Source organism: Phascolarctos cinereus, unplaced genomic scaffold (assembly GCF_003287225.1).
Source record: "Phascolarctos cinereus isolate Bilbo 61053 unplaced genomic scaffold, phaCin_HiC Scaffold_4;HRSCAF=312, whole genome shotgun sequence".
In the NCBI taxonomy this organism is placed as follows: Eukaryota; Metazoa; Chordata; class Mammalia; order Diprotodontia; family Phascolarctidae; genus Phascolarctos; species Phascolarctos cinereus.
In genome coordinates, this window is record NW_027555847.1 from 458,108,022 (window position 1) to 458,131,925 (window position 23,904).

Genomic DNA, 23,904 nt, shown 5'->3' on the forward strand with positions numbered 1-23,904 from the left:
TAAGTGGGATGTTTAGTTAACAAAACTCCTTCACCCTTACATATTTATTGACTTGTATATGCAAGGTACTATATTAATTGCTGAAGATAAAAGGGAAAAAAAAAGAACCATCCCTACCCTCAGTGAGCTGATATTCTCTTGGTTGAGATAACACATACACAGATAAATAAATAAAAAGTAATTCAAGGAGGGTAAGATCGCTAATGCTTGGGAGGTGCAGGGAATGTTTCTGGGCAGATATGGCATCTGAGCTGATGACATTGGAAGGAAGATAAGGATTCTGAGAGGCAGAGAGGAGTGAGGAGAGAGTGCGTTCCAAGTCTGGCTGACAGCTTATGCAAGTGCACCTGTAGGAGAGGCAATGTCAAGTTTGGTGAACTGCTAATAATCCAGTATGGCTAGAATGTAAAGTTCATGAAGGGAAGTAATTTAAAATAAGTATGAAAGGTAGGTTGAAGCCAGTTTGTGGAGAGCCTTAAGTGCCAGGCTAAGGAATTTGCATTGCATTCTAGAGGTAACAAAAAACTGAAAGTTTTTCAGTCCAGGAGTTGATATGATACTCCTCTGCTTTAGGAAGATGATTGCAACAGCTGGGTGAGGGATTGACTTATTGAAACGGGGAGAAACTGGAAGCAGGAAGACTTATTACAAGGAATACAGTGGTAGGACCAGAATTAGAATGGTAACCAGTGTGAATGGAGAGAAAGGAATGGATGTGAGGAAAATGTGACAGGATGTGGGATGTACATGTAGAGAAGTGAGTAAATATAATTAATTTCAGGAGGAAGAAAAAACTTAAGGGCTAAGGAAAGGCTTCACAGAGGAGATAGTACCTAAACTGAGTCTTGAAGGAGGCTAAGGATTCTACAAGGCTGAGATGAGAAGGGAAGGGTTGTTTCCTGACACAGGATTACCTGCACAAAGATTCAGGGGTAGGAAATGTAATGTCAGTTTACAGAAGTGAGAAAAGTCAAGAATGACTGAAATTATGATCCTGATTGACTGACAGGATGAAGGAAGTTTGGAGCAGGAGCACATTCTGGGACAGTGGTAAGATTAAAAAGTTTCATTTGAGACATCCAGCACTCAATGGATGATGTGTGACTGTAGTTTAGGAAAGAGACTAGGGCTGCATACATAGGATATAGATATGGCAGTCATTGGCATAAAGGCGATTATACAATCCATGAGAACAGTTAAGGGAGTGTCTGTGGCAGTGAAATCAGAGATCTATTAAAATGTTTTAATATATGTATATATATATATATATCTTAGTCTTGTTTGCAGATACTTTGAAAGTGATGTAATTAATCCAAAATATTTAAGAAATTTCTAAGTAATAAACCATACTTTTAAACTTGTGCTATATCTGGTTTAATAGTACCAGTTTTGCATATCATACCTGAACTGAATGTTTATTCTTAAGAGCATATCTTTTCAAGATTTTTATTGTTATGATAAATTTGTTCACACTAAAGGCAGTGTTAGCCTCCTATGTAGACCATCATGCATTTCTTTAATAATTATTATAACTTTCATAGATGTTTTCAAGACATTACACAGCATTTTTTTGCTTCCATTGTTATGATATCTTTAAGTGAGAATTGTCAAATTCTGTATTATCCTGGGAACTAAAATGTGTATGTTTAAACATCAAAATGCTTTACTTTTAACTGGTTTTGGTGGAAATATTTTGCAAGATTTACTGCAAATTTCCATTTATTTAATAAAGTTTCCTGAACATAATTGAATCTTTCTTGTGACCCAGACTGATCGTTATAATCCTCAGTCACTACATCACAATATCACAATGTCAGTAGGACAAAGTTGGATATAGAAGCAAGAGTGTTGCATTTGAAATTGGAGATATGGGTTGAAATCCCACATCTGTTTCTTGCTACTTATTTGTCAGTCAGTCAACAAATGTTTATTAATCACTTATTATGTGCCCAGCACTGTGCTAAGCTCTAGGAATTCAAAAAATAGTCCTTTCCCTCAAGGAGCTCACAGGTTAATGGAAGAGATAACATGTAAGCAGCTCTATGTAAACAAGATATAAAGGATATGCAGGTTAAGTACTCAAAAGAGGGAGGGCAGCAGCAGCTATTAAGGAGCATCAGAAAAGGTATCTGTTGTGCTTTGTTCCTTCCAGGCTGGTTCCTTCATCCCTTTGAGACTCTATTTCTTTATCTATAAAATGAGAGCCTAGACCTCTTCCAACTCTAAATCATACTATTCTATATTCCTAAGATTTATGAATTATGTAGGATCGTTTGTGCTTTTCACAACTTTTCTATTTTTAATAGATTACAATGGCAGAACTTTAAACCATGTGTAAGAAGCAGCAGTATAGTAAGTCAATAAACATTTATTAACTGCTTATTATGTGCCAGGCACTGTGCTAAGCACTGGGGATACAAAAAGAAGCAAAAAAAAAAGCCAGTCAATTTCCTAAATAGCTCACAGTCTAATGGTGGAGATAGCAAGCAAACAAATGTGTACAAACAAGCTATATACAGGATAAATAGAAACTAGTGAAGAAAGAAGACACTCAAATTAAGAAGAGTTGAGAAAGGCTTCTGGTATAAGAAGTGATTTTAGTTGGAATTTAAAGGAAACTATGGAAGGCAGTCAGCAGGAACGAGGAAGAACATTCCAGGCATGGGAGACAGAGAAAATGTTTGGAGCTGAGAGATGGAGTATCTTGTTTGTGGAAGAGCCAGGAGGCCAATGTCACTGGATTGAAGAGTATGTGGCAAGGAGTAACATGTAAGAAGATGAAAGATAAGAGGGAACTAGGTTATGAAGGGTTTTGAACACCAAACAGATGATTTTGTGTTTGATCTTATAGACACTAGGAAGCCACTGGAGTTTATTGAATACGGGACCTGTGCTTTAGGAAAATCACTTCAGTGGTTGGAGGAGAGACTTGAGGCTGGCAGACCCACCATCAAGCTATTGCAATAATCCAGGTGTGAGTTGATGAGATCTTGCACTAGACTGGTAGCAGTGCCAGAGGAGAGAAGGGGGCATACTCGAGAGATGTTGCAAAGATGAAATCAACATGTGTTGGCAATAGCTTGGACATGGGGGAGAGATAGTGAGGAGTCCAGGATGACTCCTAGGTTGCAAGCCTGAGGGACTGGGAGGATGGTGTTGCCATCCACAGTAATAGGCCATCTTTTGCCTCAACTCTTAACCCACCTTTATCTACTGAATAGGTGTTTCCTCAGACTAACCAAGACCTGGGAAAGGCCTGAGCCTAAAAAGGCCGTTTCCATTGTATTCAGGGCCATCACCAGTTGTCCTCACCTATGTCTTGACTCTAGACCCTGATGGCTATAGAGGAGAGGTGATTTTACCCAGCTCTGACTCACTTAAATCCGATTCACTTGCAAGTCAAGATATCACCCTTCTGAAGTCACTGGTCTTCTTTGAGAACAAAGGACAAACAATAACAGTAGGGGCTTTGGGGAGGGGAGGAATAAAGTACAATAGTACGTTATTTCAGTATGTCTTTACTGTTGCTATTTATGCTCAACACACACACACACACACACACACACACACGAGATATTCTGGCCTTTATGTGTAGTAATAGCACCTATCTCCCAGGGTTTTTATGACAATCAAGTGAGATAAAATAAATATTTCTATAGTTAGAAAAAACTTAGCGTAAAGCACTTTGTAAACCTTAAGGCATTATATCAATACTAGCTTTTATTAGTGTAAATATTAAACTAGGCAGAGGTAGATACAAAACCTAGTTACAAAGCTAGAAGCAGAATATCCCTTGAACAGTGTTTGCAATAATCTTAATGGTTTCAGCTTTATCTTTGGAAATGCATAGACTTAACCTTTCATAAGCATTGTATCTCAAGAAATGCAGAAGGTAGGGACAGATGCAACAGACCTTGAACGTCCAGCATAACATTATTCATAGATACACTTTACAAGATACCATCTTGTAAGGCTACCAACAGATCTGCAGAGATTAGGGCCAGATAACCTGAGAAAGAACTGAGTCATTAATACCTAGGTCCCTCAGGATCACTACCAGAACAACAAGAGCCTAGACTCAGCGTGTAAGGCTATACTAGTGATAGTATAACAAGGAAGGATATTCAGGGCTAATACTTCAGTGAAATTTGTGGAGGGTTGAGGGAAGATCGATACCTATGGAAATAGGAGGTTGTAAAGCAATTTACTGAACAGGAAGTCCTGTTTTCATAGGGAAAGTTGAATTTAAGCTATTTTGTACGACAATTTTTTCCCCATAACTACTAGCCAGAGCTACGTTGACTCAGTAAAATATTAATATAAATTAGATTTCCTCTACAGTATTCCCTATCCTTGAAGTTCATGACAGAGGGGACAGTGACCATAGAAATGTTTCATTAGTGCTTTGCTGAGTATCTTCATAAAATGAGACATAAAACAGGGAGACATCCATTCACCTAAATCATGGAGGATATCCTGTGAAGATTCTAAAAAGCACAAGATTTTCCTATCAATAGTTACACTTTTCAAATGTGCCTATGAATATATGATATTATACTGATTTTTGAGCCCTAGAATACTACAAAGCCCCCTCAATGCAATAAAAATTATTTGAATAAGATGGAAAAACAAAGTGGAAGACAAATGGCATATTTCTTAGATTAAGATGTGCAGTCTTAATCTACCAGTTGAGTTAGTTCATATCTTTAATGTTGGCCGTGCACATGAACATTGTTCTGGGATCAGAATTAAATTAGGAAGAAGAGATCAGATTAAATCATATTTAGGGAATTATGCCACACTTTCATTGACTCCAAGGTGTTTATTGCTACATGCACAAAAAATGTCATTTTTACACCATTATCTTCCCATTGGTTCCAATTGACATCAGTAATCTCCAGTTTAGTTGTGAATCCTGGTGCCAAGATTCTTATTGTATAAAAATTAAAAGTGAAAGTGACCCAAAGGGTCACTGATTAGAAAAAGAGGTGGGTCAGTTATGAGGAATAAGGAATAAGCTATTTCAGTGCTATACTAGTACCCACAAAATATTAACAAATAATTTAAGAAAACAGTGCAGCTTGAGTGGATGCTCTATGGAGGATTTATAGAAAGGTATAAATAATGTTTGCACAGGATTAAAAGTTTTTCTGGAGTGTTGAACTATGCCAGTGGAGAGAATAACAAACTGATGAGATCTGAATTTGCTCAAAGTTTTGACATAAGTGGGGCAATACTGTACTACAATCCTACTACATAGGATAAAGAATCCCATGTCTCCATTATTTATTTTCTTGGTAATAGTGAGGTAATAGAAGGAGCATTGAGCCTAGGAACAACGAGACCTGGGTTTTAATTCTGACTTTGTCACTAATTAGCTCCGTAACCTTGACTGAGTCACTTTAACTTCTCCATATTTTCTACACCTATCAAAGGACCACGTGCCACATGGCCTGCCAGGCAACTCTTTTAGGTTGTAAGCTGCAGCCCAGTGGCTGATTTCTGTTAATAGAGAGAGTCCCTCACTTGGTCCAAAAATAAATAGTATCTGTATACATCTTATCTTTCTACTAGACTGTAAGCTCCAAGGACAGGGAATGACTTATCTAATCTTCTGCTATCACTTATCCCAGTGCTTTGCACAGAGTAGACACTTGATATTTTATGTTGAATTAAATTGAATAAAACTTTGCAGATTTCAAGGCAGTTTCCTGTACTATATACTATGAGATAATCAGGGCAGATTTTATAGATAAATAAGCAGAGTTTCATATGACTTGTCCAAGGTCACATAGCTAGTATGTGTCAAATCAAGAACCCTACATTAAAGACCTTATTCTTGGCCCTATACTCTTTTCATTATACTGCTGCCTCCCAGCAAGGTTTCAGTACAGAAATTTTTCAGACTATTACTTAGATTTATCTTCAGTAATGTCAATCTGCATTGCCAGCTTTATTAAGATCATCACTGACAGATTTCTTAAACTACCAGTACTATCAATACTATTTTAGGAATTCTAGTTTTGTATAAGCATTTCTTTCTCTATCATTCTTCTATGTACTCTCCTTGTTACTTGATATTATTTCCAGAATAACCAAGAATTATGAAAAAATCCTATGGCACATTGTTTCATTTCTTAAAGTGGCTATTGAGTTATATCTCCTTGATATCTGAGCTCTTTTTTGCTAAAAATCTTAATTATGTCATTTTTGGTGAATTATTAAATACTTAATTGATTCCTATTTGTGTAATATGAGTTTAGTTAAGCATAAAGATATATTTCAATATAATGGAAATGGAAGTTGAGTCTTCATGCTTCCTTACCCACAAGTATGCATACTTTCAGTTTTTCTAGTCCAAAAAAGTATATTGAAGTGTTTATTTTTTGTTATACATGTATACCTCACTTACAACTTTGAACGTTTATAGACAACTTGCACATTTGCTTTAAAATAATTTTTGTAAACTAAATAATACTTTAAATATACTAGGGAAGACATTTAAAGGAGTTTTTAAACAAATGTTTTTGTAAAGTTAATAACTTTCCATATTGTGAATAATTGCTCCCTAAGTTTTCATTTTATTATATAGCGTTAGTAGTGGGGGTGGTATTTATGTGTGCATTTTCTGTTTTTTTAATGGGACACACCTGTAGTTAATCACACAAAGCCAAAAAAGAATGTATTTCACTGGAAAATAAGCAAGCCAGGGACATTGTGTTTAATGTATTCTGAATCAATGCTTTCCTCTGATTTCATTGTCCTATATAACAAATATCTCTATGCAAAGAGGAGTCAGTCATGCTGTTTTGATCAGAGGTTACCCAATTGAAAAGCTTGTATCAAACTTAATATCATCTCTTCTTTGCACATTATACTAGTCTTTTGACTGATTTCCCACTTTAGTACACGATCCGTTATAAATTTACTGATTAGGAAAAAACCTATTATTTTTTACTTTTCAGTGATTTGTATTCCTTGACTCCATTGTCATTCTTGAATTATATCTACAAAATGAGTCTTAGACACAAGCAGATTAGGTAACCATCTTTGTATTAAGATCTGAAAGATGTCAGCAACAACCCCCTTGTTCAAAAATATCTCTTCCATTACCTCTGTTCAATGGTGCCTAAAATTCCCATAATACTCCATTTGATAAAGGCATTGATGGATACTATAAAATTGCAAATGCTAACGGGGAGTAAGGACAATTAAGCCATTATTAACACATTAACTTGAATTATTTTATGGCTTTAGTAGTAGCAGAGAATAGGGCCCTGTAAATATGTGACTCAGGATGATAAGTGGGTCTTTATGAAAAAGATAAAGAAAGTTGCTCGAGCTATCGTAAGGTTGCTGGTGTGTTGCTAAGGAAGTGAAAATGAAAGTGATGAAGAATCATAGATGGAGGAAATAAGGGTCATGGGAGACGCATTATGTCTATCTTTTTTTTTTTTTGGATGAAGAGCTTTGTGCTTTCTCCTTGAAAATTCTGATTTAGCCATTTGTCAGGTGGGCTATTCTGTTACACTGTCATTGCTTTCAGGTTAATGTTATTTCAACCTGAAGTTCTCCTTTCTAGATCACCTAATACTGAGTTCCCTCTACTGACCACTGGCCCTAACAGGCCTGTTTTTTCAGCTATCCCTCCTGCCAAATTGGCAACCTGTGTGGTGCTAACAGAAATGAAGCTGGATGTGCTGTGTGATGACCATTCCAACACCTCTATACACACAAGTTTTATAAAAGGAGCTAGTTCTTTCTGGGTCACTACTGGGCTAGGACACTAGTGTTATTCTAATTCTTTCAGTGTCTTTTTAAAATAGAAATAATTCTTTATATATTATAGTTGTTTAAAGTGTCTATTTGATGAGAAGGCATACAAAAGAATACCTTCTGCTGCAAAAAGGCAAAATCTCTCCCCTACAATGTTTTGCCCATAATACCTACTCAAAATTACATTTTGAATGAATGAATGTGGCACAGTTGATTAGCAAAATGATTCAATGTAACAATACTTTGTCTTTAGCATTTACTGTTCTTATTATTAAGTAGAACTAAAAATCCAGATCTAACATTATTTCCATTATGCCATGCTTTCAACTGGAATTAAAAGGTGAACATTTTCGGGAGACAGCTCATATATTTGCCTACAGAAGTAGCAGGGTGATTAGGCTTCACCAATCTAGAGCTAGTTTACAATTTAATATTTTATGCTGTGAGGTTAGAAGAAGACCACAGTTAGGGAACAAAATTTCAGATTCTCTCCATATCAAAAAACTAGTAGTAAGAGAGAAGGGAAGGCTTTACTAAAGAAAATAATAAAATTATAGCTTGATCCTTAGAAGGGGTCTTAAAGGTCATCTAGTCCCGTGCCTACCTAAACAATGAATCTCTTCTACATCAACTTCAAGGAGTAGCTATCTTTTGTATTTACATGTGGCCATCTTTTGTATATATTCTTTGAAAATATGAATTCATAGGGGCAGCTAGGTGGTGCAGTACATAGAGCACCAGCCCCGGAGTCAGCAGGAGCTGAATTCAAATCTGGCCTCAGACACTTAACTCTTACTAACTATGTGACCCTGGGCAAGTCACTTAACCCCATTGCCTAGCCAAAAAAAAGAAAATATGAAGTGATTGTTGAACTCATTTTGCAGCCACCTTAGTCTCCTCATAAGAAGCGTTTATGAGTACATCATCAGAACTTCCCATTTGAGAGTCCTGTTAAACTAACTCATCTTTTATCTCTAGGACATCATCAGACTAGGCCCAGTGTTCCCCTTTTTAGCCTATCAGGAAGTAATTTCAACTTCAATCAGCTATTCCACTGAATTCATCAGAATATGGTCCAAAATTGAAACTCTTCTCATTGTTTCATCCACCTCCAAAAGAAGAACTTATCAACAAGGTAATTCCAAATATTTACCAAAAACTGTACTTTCAGCAGAGTGAGACTTTTAGCAGATGCCTAGATCATTTTCGTTTCCCCAGCACAACCATAACCTTATCCTTTGCCTGTTTATTGTCTTTCTTAGGAATTTGTCATCCATTTCTTTCATCTGTTCTTGCAGTCAGTCTCACAAATATATGGCTTGTGGTTCTCCTTCCTTTTTTTCCTTCATCTAGTGCTTTCCATCATTCTTGCTTTTAAATTCCAAGATTTTCAGAGAGCTACCTAGGATGTCCCAAAAGCCTTAGCACAGTTTTAATTTATTAAAAACTCATCAGTAATCCTATGCATCTTCTCAAAACATATTATTCCAGTCCCTCTCTCCAACCCACCACCAACATCAATCTAATGTATTTTTTGGGGGGGGTGGTTAGGCAATGGGGTTAAGTGACTTGCCCAGGGTCACACAGCTAGTAAGTTTTATGTGTCTGAGGCCAGATTTGAACTCAGGTCCTCCTGAATCCAGGGCTGGTGCTCTGTCAGCTGAGCCACCTAGCTGCTCCTAATTTATTTTTTAAGAGAAACATTTTTCCATTATCACATTCCATTCATATATCACATTTCTACAAATCTTGAGGGTACCTGTGAAGTCAAATACTTCCTCATCTAATGATCTTCACTTTATTTTGATGTTGTTATTCAGCCTTTTCAGGCATATCCAACTTTTCATGACCTCATATGGGGTTTTCTTGGCAAAGATACTACAGTGCTTTGCCATCTCCTTTTCCAGCTCATTTTACAGTTGAAGAAACTAGGCCAACAGGGTTAAGTGACTTTTTCAGGATCACACAGCTAATAAGTGTCTGAGGCCAGATTTGAACTCAGGTCTTCCTAACTCTAGGCCCTGGCACTCTATCCACCACATTACCTAACTTTGTTTATTACACTGCAATGCGTATAAACATCTGAGGCCATGAGTATCATTTCTGTCCTTCTGAATAGTTTTTTTTCTGTTAACTAACTGGACAGCTCAACTCCTAATCTTCCTTTTTTGTTGTATCTATCACATGCCACATATTCCAGTTTGACAGTTTCATTTGGCTCCTTTCTCCTTCTCTTTCACTTTCCATTTAAAGCTCTCATTATCAGATCAGCAAGTCTTCAGGCAAACATATTTATTCTAGTTCTTGTTAAATGTACTCTTTTCCCCAGAAAACTAAATCCAGAAAACTGGATATTTTACTTATTACAAAATACGTAAGTATATGCCATGGAATGAAGAATTTTCTGATGTTAAAAGTATGCACATTTATTTTTAAAAAACCAATACAAGTCTGTTCCTTATCTCACACCTTCCCCGCTATATACTGTGCCCTAGATTGCTACTTTCCTTGCCCACTCCTCATTCCCTAGTCTTTTCAAAGAGTAGGTTTAATTTTCTTTAAGGATAGTAAACTTTGAGTTGTTTTCCTTTCACTTACTGCATATTTATAGAATCTTTTTTTTAATGGTTTAACTTACAAGCTTAATGTTAATGTTTTAAAACAATAAACATATAAAACAACAGGTAAAGTCTTAACCTAAACCCTAACCTTTAAGAAGGCAAAACCAACTAAATTAATTAACAAACAAGCAAAGAAAATGTCTTTGTTCTGTGTCCCCTGCCAGTCTTTCCCAAAATTATATCATCTTTGGCTCTGTTTTCCTATCTTTTAAAAAAATATATTTGTCATCATAGTCAGTATGTATATAGATCTATTTCTGATTATTTGGTCCTCATCATTTTCTATAAGTCTTTCTATATTTCCTCATATGAGTCATACTTATAATTTATACTTCTGTAATATATTACATTAATATATTTTAATTTATTGTTATTTATCAGTTGCTGAATATAAGTTGTTTCCAGTTTATTTGTTTTGATAGTTATCTGTGATTTTTTTTCATAGATAGGTCCTTCTTTCTGTTTTGTGATTCCATTTTATCTTACTGCTCAGAAAGTCAACAGCTTGCTAAAGGAGACCCAAAAAAATACTGAAGAAAATAACACCTTAAAAATAGCCTAATGCAAATGGCAAAAGAGGTCCAAAAAGCCAATCAGAAGAATGCCCTAAAAAGCAAAATTGGCCAAATGGAAAAGGAAGTACAAAAGCTTACTGAAGAAAATATTTCCTTAAAAATTAGAATGGAGCAATTGGAAGCTTGTGACTCTATGAGAAATCAAGACACTGTAAAACAAATCCAAATGAATGAAAAAAATAGAAGACAATATGAAATATCTCATTGGAAAAACAACTGACCTGGAAAATTGATCCAGGAGAGAGAATTTTAAAATTATTGGACCATCTGAAAGCCATGATCAAAAAAAAGCATAGACAATAAAATTTGAAAGAATAGCTAAATGCCTAAATGAATCTGTGATCATATCAGTTCTGGAGTTACCATCAAAAATGCAGACCATAAGCCATCCATGTGTGCCTATCTTGTACAACTCTTGTCTTCATCCTTCCAAAAGTTTATCAAAGAAGATCTCATTATTTGTGAAATGAAAGGTTTGGACTAGGTAAAGATTAAGTAGTCTTCCTACTCTAATTTATGATCCTATGAAATTTCAAAGAAGCAGGTTTAGATATAGTTTAAGGAAAAACTTCCTAATAATTAGAGTTATTCAGAAGAAGAATGGAATCACTCAGGTAATGGGTTCTCTCCTTTTTGAATTGGTCAAGCAAAGGCCTGTTATAACTATTTATAGAGGAAGTCTTAGTCAGATAGTAATTGTGGTTACTATTAGTGGTAGTAATAGTTGGCATTTAAAGAGTGCTTTGAAATTTATAAAGTATGTTGCATACTTTAACTCATTTAATCCTCACAAAAAACCCTGTTCTTATCCTCATTTTACAGAAGACAGAGAGATCACACAGTATGTTTCTGAGGTGTGATTTGAACCCAAGATAGAAAACTAGAGAAATTGTTTCTGGAGTTTCTCCCAAATCCAGGGCTCTTTCACTCTGATTCATAGTGAGAAAAATTGTTACTGGCAGCAATATATGATCATAAGTTACCAGAAGGAGTATATGAATCATAGACAAGCTCAGGGCATGAAGATTTGAGATGTTCAGGATGTCAGAAGAGAAATGTTAATAGAAAAACATAATTAAAGATTAACTAAAATAATACCAAATAGGTGAAGGAACATGAAATCTTTAAATGAATTTTGACATTTGGCATTTAATTAAAACACATTGAGTCAGATAAAATAATATATCTTTGCTTTTACTGTAGACCTGCTCCTCCACATTCAGAGGTAGGGTTCTCATAGCTGTAGGATGGGAGTCAGCAAACTTCTCTGACAACTTCTCTTTTCTCTAGTTCCCTGGCATTTGAAACTCAAGACAATATGAAGATTGAAAAAGAAATAGTCACTCTTTCTGTTCAGAGGTGTGCACAATTACTTTGTATGGTAAATATACTGTTGTGAAAGACCACAATGGCACTGAAACCATCATTATTGATATTTATGCTATAGTTTTCCTTGTAAGGCCTTATCTTGAAAGCTGGAGATGACTTTGATAAATTATACTGAGAAAATAGTGAAACAAACTCTAATGGCCAATTAACTCTGTTTCCTACATGTTATCTTTGTCACATGATAACATGACAAAGACAAATTAATTCTATAAAAACTATGCATATAAAATATGTGTAAATTCTCTTTTCATAAAGAGATCATTCATGTTTGCAAGTCTGTTATATAACTTCATCCCATTTCCTTTCTACTAAGAATGTTGTGATAAACCATGTTAAACTTGGACTCCTTTTTTAATGTTTCCTTTGTCTCTTTTCCATTTATTTGTGCTGTGTTTTGAAAGTTTCCTTGCATTTTCTGAAGTCTTTAGAATGCTTAATGAGAACATTGAGCTATTGAGTTTATGTGTGTGTGTGTGTGTGTGTGTGTGTGTGTGTGTGTGTGTGTGTGTGTGTGTGTTTTAATCCAGTGCTGCCTCAGAACAAATGTTGTATTGTACATTATATGGAGCAGCCTGCCCTCCCTTCTGGAACAGAGCACCTGGTGTTACTGGTTTCAAAGAATTTTTCAAGACTGGCAGTTGGATTCTCTTCATAGAAGTGTAACTGCACTTCACAGAAAGCTTGAAAAATGATATTCAAAGTTAAGGAGAATAGAGAATAGGTGTCAGCCTCTAAAAGAATAATAAGCAGCCTCAAGAACCTTCATTCAGAAAGGATTCAGATAGAAAGTGGAGACTGCTGAGAACCAAGTTTGCATTTTAGTGTGAGAATGGAAGACAAGAAGGACTGAATGGGTTTTATCATAGTTTCCCTGCCAGCCTCTTTCTTAACCACATTCATAAAAACAGAGGTCAGGTGGAAAAAAATAAATAAAAGAAGCGTCTCCTGTATTAGCCAATGTTACTGAAATGTTTAATTAAAAAACTGAAACAAGCTAGTATGCAGCATGGAGTTTTTCCTCATCAGCCCCAGCATCTTCCTGAGAGATAGCCAGTTCACGTGAACTAGAGAGATTTCATGTCCAAATCAAAACGATGATGCAAAGATTCAAGATGCCCTGTTTTAAAGTTTCCAAGATGATGATGATAATAAAAAGAGAAAAGGCAACTGGAACACGTTTTGCAAGGTCCAAACAGTGAATGGTTAAGGCCAGTCCTTTAAGACCGATGGTGTTATCCTTCTCTGTCCTTAGAGCCTACAGATCAAGACCTTTAGCTTGCAGCTGCTCACTGATTAGAAATAGTTTCAAAGCCACCAGACTTTTATTTATTCAGATATGAGATAAATCTCTAGACCAAGGAATCTGAACCTCTTGAAAATCACTTTCACAAATGTAGTGGTGGTATCTCAATTGCCTTCCCAGCATACACTTCCCGTAAAAGGAAGAATTAAAAATTCTTGGATTATGTATCAACAAATAAACTTTTGACAAAGGCCTGGGAAGAAAATCAAGCTAAGATTCAGATCAGTGAGAAAAACTCAGAAACCTAAACTGTGAACATTTGTTTTATATCATCATATCTAACATAATAGGCTAATTAAAGACTCATTTCTTTTATAATCTTTATCATAAAACAGTATCTTCTACTATCCTAGCTTTGCTACTTAATACCTGTGAAATCTTGGACAAGTCCCTTCACTTCTTTGGGCTTCAGTTTCTTCTGTAAGACCATGGGGTTGGACTAAATCGCCTCTAAGCCCCTTCCAGCTCTTAATCTATGATCCTATCAGAAATTCCTACATAAAAACTGATTAACTTATAGATGTATTATTTGAAACAAGCTAACAGAAAAACACAAGGAATAAATTCCTTTTGTGTTCTGTTATAAAATTATTAGCTATCTTGCATTTTCATGCCATCAATCTGAATGGGATAGAGATGGATCATGGTAAATCTGTCTCCACTATTGGAAATAACACTAACAGTGCATTGCTCTACTCAAGAGTCAGAATTATTATCATTTTCACAGATGGAGGATGCTGTAGATAACATATATGTATAATGTATATTATCACATGTCTACATGTATTTATGCAATATTTGTGAGATTTTGAAAGTACTTTGAAAAAGTACAAAACAGTCTTAAAATGTGTGCTGCTATTATTATTATAAATTGGAATATGCTCAAAGTTCTTTTTATTCCAATTAAATTTTTTAAATTCTGGAGTATCTAAGAAGTGCTTCCTCTCAAGTTGTTAAGATCAAGGACCCCTACATATAAATCTAATGCCCTGGGGTAGACGAGATAAAATGAACATTGAACAGCTTTACTTTAAAAAGCAGAGATTACAAGCCAGGGAATAGGGCAAGCTCAGTGAGCGAGGTATTCTGAAACAGCCTATTCCTGGGGTGGGGAACCTGTGTCCTCAACGCCATATGTGGCCCTCTAGGTCCTCAAGTGCTGCACTTTGACCGAATCCAAACTTTATAGAACAAATCCTTTTATTAAGGGCTGTACTTGAGGACCGAGAGGGCCACATGTAGCCTCGAGGCCTCAGATTCCCCACCCCTGTAAGATTTTGAAACAGAAAGCAAGAATATTAGCTCTAATTCTGGTTCTATGAGAAGCCACTATAAGCCCCAAATTATTATTTGTGAAGAGAATGTTCAATTTAACCAAGCTTAGTTTCTCCAAATAGGATTGAGTTAATTAGTAAAAATTGTATCAATACTAAAAACAATTCTGGATGACACCTACATGGGTGACACATGCCAGTATAACAGTCTTTGTAAGTCAGGAACTTTGTATAACAGAATGTGTATTGTTTTATTCTGAAGATACTAGGTACTATTCAGAACTAAACTAAACTGAAATAACATTATGGTTTTTCATAATTTTGGTAAGACCTCCATTTTAGATGGCAATCCCAGCCGCTATGGGGAAGAAGTAAGAAAAAAAAATTTCTTAATGTATTTTTCAGTTGTTTCTGAAGGGAAACAGGAAGGGAAGTTATGAGTAAGTAGGACTAAGACTGGTGATGTGACAGTAGCATGAACTAACAAAATTGAAACTAACAGCAAACTATTAGCTAAGAGAAACTATTAACAAAGTGGGAAGGGCTGGAATGAAACAGGACTAGGAACAATAGAAGATTGGGGTGTGGCTGGGTGAGAATGTGTGCAGTCCCAAGCATGAAGATCCAATTTCCTCTATCCTGTTCCATCCCTACAGGCTCTTACTTTAGAGTTCTCCTGCATTCCATGAAGTCTCAAGCCAGATGGGTGAAAGCATGCTACCTCATCCTTTTATGCTTCTTCCTCCTTTTTCTCCTCCTCTTTTTCCTCCTACTTTCCTCCTGCTTCTAGTTGCTAAACTCCTTCCCTGCTATTAGCATAATTATACTAGATATGGCTCCTTCTCTCCTCTGATACTGCCAACACTCTAGTACAGGCCCTCATCACCTCACACATTGATTATTGCTATAGCCTGCTGGTAGGTCTGCCTGCCTCAAGTCTCTCCCAACTCCAGTCCATCCTATGTTCAGCCAGTAAAATGATTATCCTAAAACAAAAGTCTGATCACCTCTCTACTCAATAAAGTCCAGTGGCTTCCCATTGCCTTCAGGAACAAATACAAAATCCACTGTTTTGTCATTCAAAGCCTTTCATAACCTAGACCTCTCCTACTTTTCTATTTTCTTACACCTTACTTCCCAACATGTACTCTTACAATCTAGTGATATTGATCCTCTGGCTGTTCCATGAACAAGTCACTCCATCTCTGGGCTCTAGGCATTCTCTGTGGCTGTCCCCCAGGCCTGGAATTCTTTCCCTCCTCCACTCCATGGCTTCCTTTTTTTTTTCTTTTTTGCTTTTTGGTGAGGCAATTGGGGTTAAGTGACTTGCCCAGGGTCACACAGCTAGTAAGTGTCATGTGTCTGAGGCCAGATTTGAATTCAGGTCCTCCTGACTCCAAGGTCAGAGCTCTATCTCCTGCACCACCTAGGTGCCCCAATGGCTTCTTTTAAGTACTAACTAAAATGCTACTGTGCATTTTTGAGTGCACTTTGCACTCAAGGGATACAATAAGAAGCAAAAGATGGCACTGTCCTCAAAGGGCTGGAGGAGTACCAACAAAGTTGTACTATCACCTGCTAATCAATAGGAATTGAATCTTTCTCAGAAATATATTAGAAATTTATCTGGGAGTGACTGACTTGTACTTTATTCATTACAATATTACCATACAGTCTTAGGGAGATTATTTTCAAATAGTTGAATCTGAAGATTAGGAAGACAAGGAGTACGAATCCCACCTCAGATAAAACCCATAGCTCTTTTGCCAGATTGAGAGAAAACAAAGTGCTTCTGTTAACTCCATCATTGGGATCCCCAAAGCAACTGGGAAACCAGAAGAAGGTCTAGATTACGAACCTTAGTGGTGATTAAAGCCTGCAAAGAATACTTTAAAGTTTCCCTTCCATCCCATTTAAATGTGTCTATTTCCCAAAATATTGCTACAGCTGCTGCTATGGCTACCTTTAATCTTAATTTCAGTCATCCCTCTCAATTATTCATGTAGTGAGATGGTCAAGTATCACCAGCTTCCAAGGAAGAGGCAACGAAGATCTAGAGCCTGATGCCATCAAACTTCAAGAAAACTGTTGTATAAAATATTTCACTCTGTGCCAAAATTGCGCATACAGGTTGAACAGGAGGGATGACTCACATACATACATCAAAATATTGACTCACTAAGTGAGTTTTCTCTAACCTTGTCCTTTTTTAAATGTTTCATTGCCAGACTATAGTATAAGTATTCCTTATCCCTTAAGTTAAAAACTAATGAAACTTAGTGAAAAACTAAGTCTGCTATATCACTAAGAAATTCAGTTCAGCAATGTTTCTTCATTCTTATATGCATGCTGCTAAAGTCACACAACTATGCTAACAGGGCCCACCACAAATTTATATTAGATGAGTTCAATTGGCCATCAATGCTATCTGGAAATCCTTTCATTCTTCCCTAATTGTTCTTTTCAGCATTAATGCTGTTGACTACTCCCCTTGCTGGTTTTTTGTGCCACTGCTCTCCTGCCTCTCCTCCTACCTATCTGACCTATCTTCAGTCTCCTTTACTGGACCATCATCTGTGTCCATCCTCTTAACTGTGGATGTTCTGAAGCCTATGTCCTGTGTCCTCTTTTCTCCCAACAGGCTCTCTCAGTGAGCTCATTGGTTCTCTTGGCGGTTAAACTGAGAGAAAGCATAGAACTTGGGTTCAGGAAGACCTGAGTTCAAATCTTATCTCAGATACCTACTATGTGATCTTGAGCAAATCAACTAACCTCTCATCCTCAGCTTCCTCATCTATAAAATGAGAATAAAAATAAAAATAATGATAATACCTAACTTACAATGCTGATGTGAGGATCAAATAAGGTAATGTATATAAAGTACTTTGTAAAATTTAAAGCTCTATAATAAATGCTGACTATTACTATTATTATCACCATCATCATCATCATCATCATCTCCACCTCTGTGCAGATCACTCTAAGATCTATATATCCAACTCTAGTCATTCTCCTAAATTCCCACTTACATGTCACCAACTATCTGTTGGATATCTACAAATGGATATACATATCCATTATGTGTGTGTGTGTGTGTGTGTGTGTGTGTATCCATTTCCATTATACATATCCCAGCATATACAAAATGGAATTAATTAGCTGTCCTTCAAACATGTCCCTTCTCAAAATTTCTGTTTTGAGGGCACCATCATCCTTTCATTCACCCAGTTCAGCAATCTTAGAATCATCCCCAGCTCTTTCCTCTCCCATTCCCCCTGTCCCATGCAAAATCAATGGCCAAATCTCATTAGTTCTTTTTCCACAATACCAATTACATGTCTCCTCTTCACTTAAATGGTCAATACTTTGGTTCAGGCCTTTATTACTTCTAGTCTGTACTATTACTTCTTAATTGTACTCCTAGCTTCTGATCTTTTCCATCTCCAAACTATCTTTTACAATGCTACCAAAATAATCTTTCCAAATTATGAGTCTTACCATGTCTTTCTTCTGCTCAGGAACTACTAAAGGCTCCCTGTTGCCTTCAGGATAAAATATAGACTCCTCAGCTTGGCATTTAAAATTTAAAACGCTTGTTTTACATCACTTCCCATTACACAAACTGCATTCCAGCCACACCAGCCCATTTGCTATTCCTCAAACTTAGCATTCCATTTCCATTTCAAATCAAATGAGATAATATTTGTAAAGCACTTAGCACAGTGCCCAACACATAGTAGGCTCCCAATAAATTATTGTTCTTTTCTCCCCTTTCTCCCTCCCTCCCTCATCATTCATGCCTATGCATAAGCTTTTCCTCATGCTTTAAATATACTCCCTTATCATCACCTTTTCTTCATAACACCACTTAAGATACTGGAAGACAGTTATTATGTCCCCCATGAGTCTCCTCTTCTCTAGGCTAAACAACCCCAGCTTCTTCAACCAATCCTTTTACGACATGGACTCAAGCCCTTCACTATCCTGGTTGTCCTCTTCATGATGTACTCCAACTTATCCATGTCCTTCAAAAAATGTCAGGACTTAGGCCAAAACTAAACACAGTACTCCAGATGCCATCCAACTACTGCAGAGTATAGCAAGACCATCATTTCCTTCAGTGGAATCCAAGATCACGTTAGTTCTTTGACTGCTACATCATATTGCTGACTTGTTAGCTGACTTGTTAGCCACTAAAATCCTCAGAAATCTTTTTTAGATAAGCTTCTGTTCAACCATGTTTTGCCCATCTTTTCCTTGTAAATTTGATTTCTTAAACCCAAATGTAAGACTTTATATTTATCCCTATCAAATTTCATCTTGTCCAAACCACCCCAATTTTTTAATCTGTCAAAAACTTCTTTTAACCTCTCTAGGCTTCAGTTTCCTCATCTGAAAAATGAGTGAGAGGATCTTAAAAGTCTCCTCTAGCTCCAGACTTATGGAGCCATGGAAATACATTAGTTTGCCTAGGGAGAGTATGCAGAATGAAAGATGACAAGGACAGAGAGGGGAAAAGAGGTAGAGGTAGAAAATTTCCTTATCAATTCTCTCCCAGCAGATTTCAGCCAACATATATAAGCATCTGAGGTGTAATCCTTAACAGCTTTCAAAAAACAAAAATCAGAAATTTGAATTGAATCTGATTTTGAGTTGTCAACCTGTGTTGAGAAGATGAAGATGATGTACTTTTGATGACCTGTATGTATAGTCTAGTGGAAAGGAAATGATCTAATTATGAATTATACTAGATTCCTCTAAATAGCATTCCTCTGGATTCCACTGTGTATTTACTGCCTTGTGCCAGTGGTAGCATGAGACCTTGGTGAGTCAAAGAAAGACATGCTTGCATAAGAGTTGCAAGACAGTAGTCCCATTCATTGCGTGAAGAAGATAAGACAAGGGCAGGTATTTCTAAAATATGTTTTAAAAATTCCTATTTAATGCACATATTCTGTAACATGCCAAGGCCCTTAGTAACAGCCAGTTGAATGTTGTGACAACATGGTGTGGGATGTGATGACAGCAGCATGTGTGGAATGTAGTGATATCAGGGGGGCAGAGTTGGATGAGTTTGGTGTTTGGTTTTTATTTCAGTGGGAGTTGTGCACGTGTTAGGACTGCAGTTTGGAGCTCTTTGTGGAGGGTATCATCTTAATGATATGTAGGAGGCTCAACTTCCTGACACAGAGCAGGAGTACAAATTCGACCCCTTTGCTTGTGAGTACCAGAAATCTTAATTAACCTAGAAGTATTTTGAAGCTGTTTCTTAAAAAAGAACTGAAATATTTCAATGAATATTGCAATAAAATATTAAAGGAATTTCTAGTTTTAGTATGCATAATGAATTTTCTGAAGCTGACATCTTCTAAAGCCCCTTTGTTGACAACAAAGTATGTGTGTGTAGATGCTTATGTGTGTATATGCATATATGTGTATATGATTATATAAACACTTTTTGTAGGTCCTTTTCATGAAAAGAAATAAAATAAATTTTGGCACATTCTTCATGAAAAAAATTATACTTTGACATTTCTGATTAGGAAGAGGATGGCATAGTCTTCCCTCATAATTTCAGGGTCTCAGAGTGACAGTCTCTTTTGTGCTTTGTTATTCTGTTTGAATTAGATTTTCATTTAAGCATAAGGGCACAAAAATCTTGACAAATTAATTTTATGCTACTAATCAAGAAAGAATTAATCTAGTAGATTTATTTTGTTTAAAAATATTTTATTGTCAGAATTTGATTATATTTCACATAATTTTTGTTAAATTACTTATTCCTTGCAAGAAACTGTAGTGATTAAAGTGTTTTATAATGCACTCTTGTTTTCCATGAAACTCTAGTGTGGCCCTGTTTCCTGGCCACAGGAATGTAAGAACTTCTTGGCATATACCCTGACTAGGATTGGGTGGGACGATATATAATTAATGTCAAGTGTTATTGTCCTTCTCCAATGCCATTCACCCACTGACTCGTATCAGCTTCTTCCTGTTCTGTCTGTATTAAGAGTTTGGGTTACACCATTTTGGTTCTGATTGTATCTGGGTAAAACTTTCAGCATTCCCTTTTTCAGAGTACATATAAAATATCTTCCATGTTCTTGAGCCATACCAGGTGACTGAACCTCTGGAGCTTTTATCAGAAAGGAAAATAGATTTATATAACAAACTGACTCCTTTTGTAATTGGAAACAAAAAGGCAGTTTCTCTCTCTCCATTTCTACAGGTGGCCAAGTTGGGATCAGGTCTTATGCATTACTAGTTTAAAAGTTTGGAGTATTTACTAAATGATAAGTGGCCATTATGTTTATAGACTCTATCTCATTTATCCATTTCTTTTCTTATAGGCTAAAGAGACATGCTAAAGAGAAAGGATGAGTTGGAAAAGAATGAGTCACCATTTTTATAGTTAGAGGTAGGAATCAAATTAGCAAGGCTATTTGAGAAAAAAATTCTTTTAATTCTGTGATTATGTCTTAGGGGTTTGATTGGTTTCCTCTGTGCAACTAACATGATAAAGAATGCAAATGAATGATATCAAATAGTATCACATATCTTAGAGTCTATCAGTCAAAGGAATGAAAATGTAGGAATCATTTTAAATTAATTTGATGTGATTAATTTTGCAGAATAAAGCATCTAATAATTTTACATATTTAGAAGCCTAAAAATGTAAGTTTTAGATTGTAATACGCTTTGTGTTTGACTATAGCATTTACTAATTAAGTAAAATAATGCCACCCACCCACCATAATGTACTTGGACAAAACAAGGAGGGGAGCAAAGTTTGGAGAACTATAAGAGTAGAGTGAGGAAATTGCTAGGAATGAAAGAAATTTGATCTTGGGGGATCCATGGGCAAAGATTCTAGAATAAATAAATTACTATAAATTCTGAAATCATAACAAATTGTAAGAATACAAATATAATAATGATTATATATGTTGATTTAAGCACACAGCTAGTTAAGAAGATGGCATCTAAGAAAGGAATTTGGATTTCTAGATAGAGCTTAAAACATAGAAATGATGTGTTCTTGCCCAGAGATGGAGTGGCACTGAGGAGGATCAGTAAAATGTGTTTGCTTGGAGTCTTGCAAACTTAATCAGAAGAGTTTTACATAAAAAAGAGAGGGGAAGGATTAAGATTTGTGTGTGTGTGTGTGTGTGTGTGTGTGTGTGTGTGTGTGTTTGAATATGACTTCATGATATAGAGTCCTTCTTTCAAAAAGCGGACAAAGTAATGAGGATAAGTGCTGTTCCAGACCTGATTCTGACCAGCAAAGAGTTTAGTCAAGAAGAACTGGTTGCTGAAGTAGAATTGACAAAAACCTTTGAGAAAGTGATATACCATCTTAAAATTTGCAATAAGAAAAAAGAGAAATCCTAAGTATAGTAAGACACACATCCTATGGAAACCTTCAAGCATGAAATTCTGAAAAAACAAAAAGAACTAAAGTCCAAGTTTTTTTTGAAGCACCTGTTTTAAGAGACAGGTGTGAATACCCAGGAGACTCATTAGCCAACTTTGGTTTTTTAAAGTTATATATAGCATCGTTCTCTGAAAATGTCAGGAGTGTTAAAGAACTTCATAATAAACTAAGGCTGGTGAGGAATGCTAAAGACAAAAAAAAAAGATGACTTTAGAGCTGTGTTGGAAAAAAGAGGAAATCAAAGAAGGTATGTGATGATACTCATGGTGGACAGAACAGTGATAATGGGCAATAGAGATAAGGCCATCTTCACTCCATGTCATTTGCTCTCGGGTTATCATCCTCATCTTCCTTCCATCAGACCCTTAGACTTTATCCTTGAGAAGTCAGATTCTGATGGGTGAGTTTTTGTCTTGGATTGTCCCAAACCAGGTCTCCACACCACTTCCTGGCCGTCTCCATAGCATGCCACCACTGATATCTTGTCCTTTCTTCCACTTTCCTGTTCCCCCATTAGGATGAAAGTTATATGACTACAAGGAATGTCTTGCTCACTTGTAATTATATCTTCAGTGCTTAATAGTGCCTAACACATAATATGTGCTTAATAAATGCTTTCTCAATCTATCTAAAGGCAGAAATAACTAAATCCAATTTCACTTGTTTTCTCTGCCAAGGAGAATGATCTTTGGTTTATAAAAGACAGAACAAAAAATGGCTAATAGGGAGTTGAACTCAAAGTAAGGATATTTTTAAAAATGTGCCTAGATGTCCCTGATGCTTTCAAATCACTAGGCTTAGACTAACTAAACTCTACTTGTAGATATAAATACCTAATCAGTAATCTTTGAAGGACGGGGATAGACATAGGAATGGGGTAAGATTAGGACCCGGACCTATAATTTAATTGGTTTAGTGAACTGAGAAAAACCACGTAACCAACAAGTGGAGAAGTGACTTGCTCGGGGTCACACAACCGGTATATGTCAGTCAGGACTTAAACCCAGCTCTTCCTGCCAGCTCTTTATCCTGAAAACAAAAAAGATATTGAAGAATGAGAGAAGGGCAAATATCCTATTTTTCAAGAAAAGAAGAGAATCGAGTGTGAAAATAACACTAGCAACAATAGCTAGCATTTAGATAGTGCCTACTGTGCTCCAGACACTGTACTAAGCACTTTACAATGATCTCATTTAAAAACTGCAGATCGATGAACTTTACTTTGTTTCCTGGCAAAATTTTAGAATGTATTAACATAAAGATATTAAGTGAAAAGGAAGCAATGTTCAAAAAGAGCCAACATGGCTACCTTAACAACAAATCATGCTAGACTAACCTTAGTGCCTTCCTTAACAGGCCTACTGGACTGTTGTAGAATTTGGTTGAATAGATTTGAGTAAAGGTTTTGACAAGATGAAGAGTTGAAGGCTAGATAATAATAAAATGAGTAGTTTGAACCTGACTGAATGAGAAGACCCAAAGAGTACTATTAATGGCTTCACAGCACCTTAAAAGACAGTTTCTACTGGAA

At 36.2% G+C, this 23,904-nt stretch overlaps 1 protein-coding gene across 4 annotated transcripts in view; it reads left to right on the forward strand.

The window, feature by feature from the left end:
- Nucleotides 1-23,904, forward strand: part of STAU2 (staufen double-stranded RNA binding protein 2) — a 431,723-nt gene that overhangs the window by 353,324 nt on the left and 54,495 nt on the right. Inside the window, exons 13-14 of one of the 4 annotated variants that reach the window (XM_078153358.1) lie at nt 8,755-8,911; nt 10,843-11,445. The exons of 2 other annotated variants lie outside the window; for them this stretch is intronic. In XM_078153358.1, coding sequence (XP_078009484.1) covers nt 8,755-8,911; nt 10,843-10,931 — 246 coding nt within the window. In that variant the 3' untranslated portion in view covers nt 10,932-11,445. Of the gene's footprint in view, nt 1-8,754; nt 8,912-10,842; nt 11,446-23,904 lie in introns of those variants that run through there. One more of the 4 variants, XM_020971014.2, reaches the window with a different exon arrangement.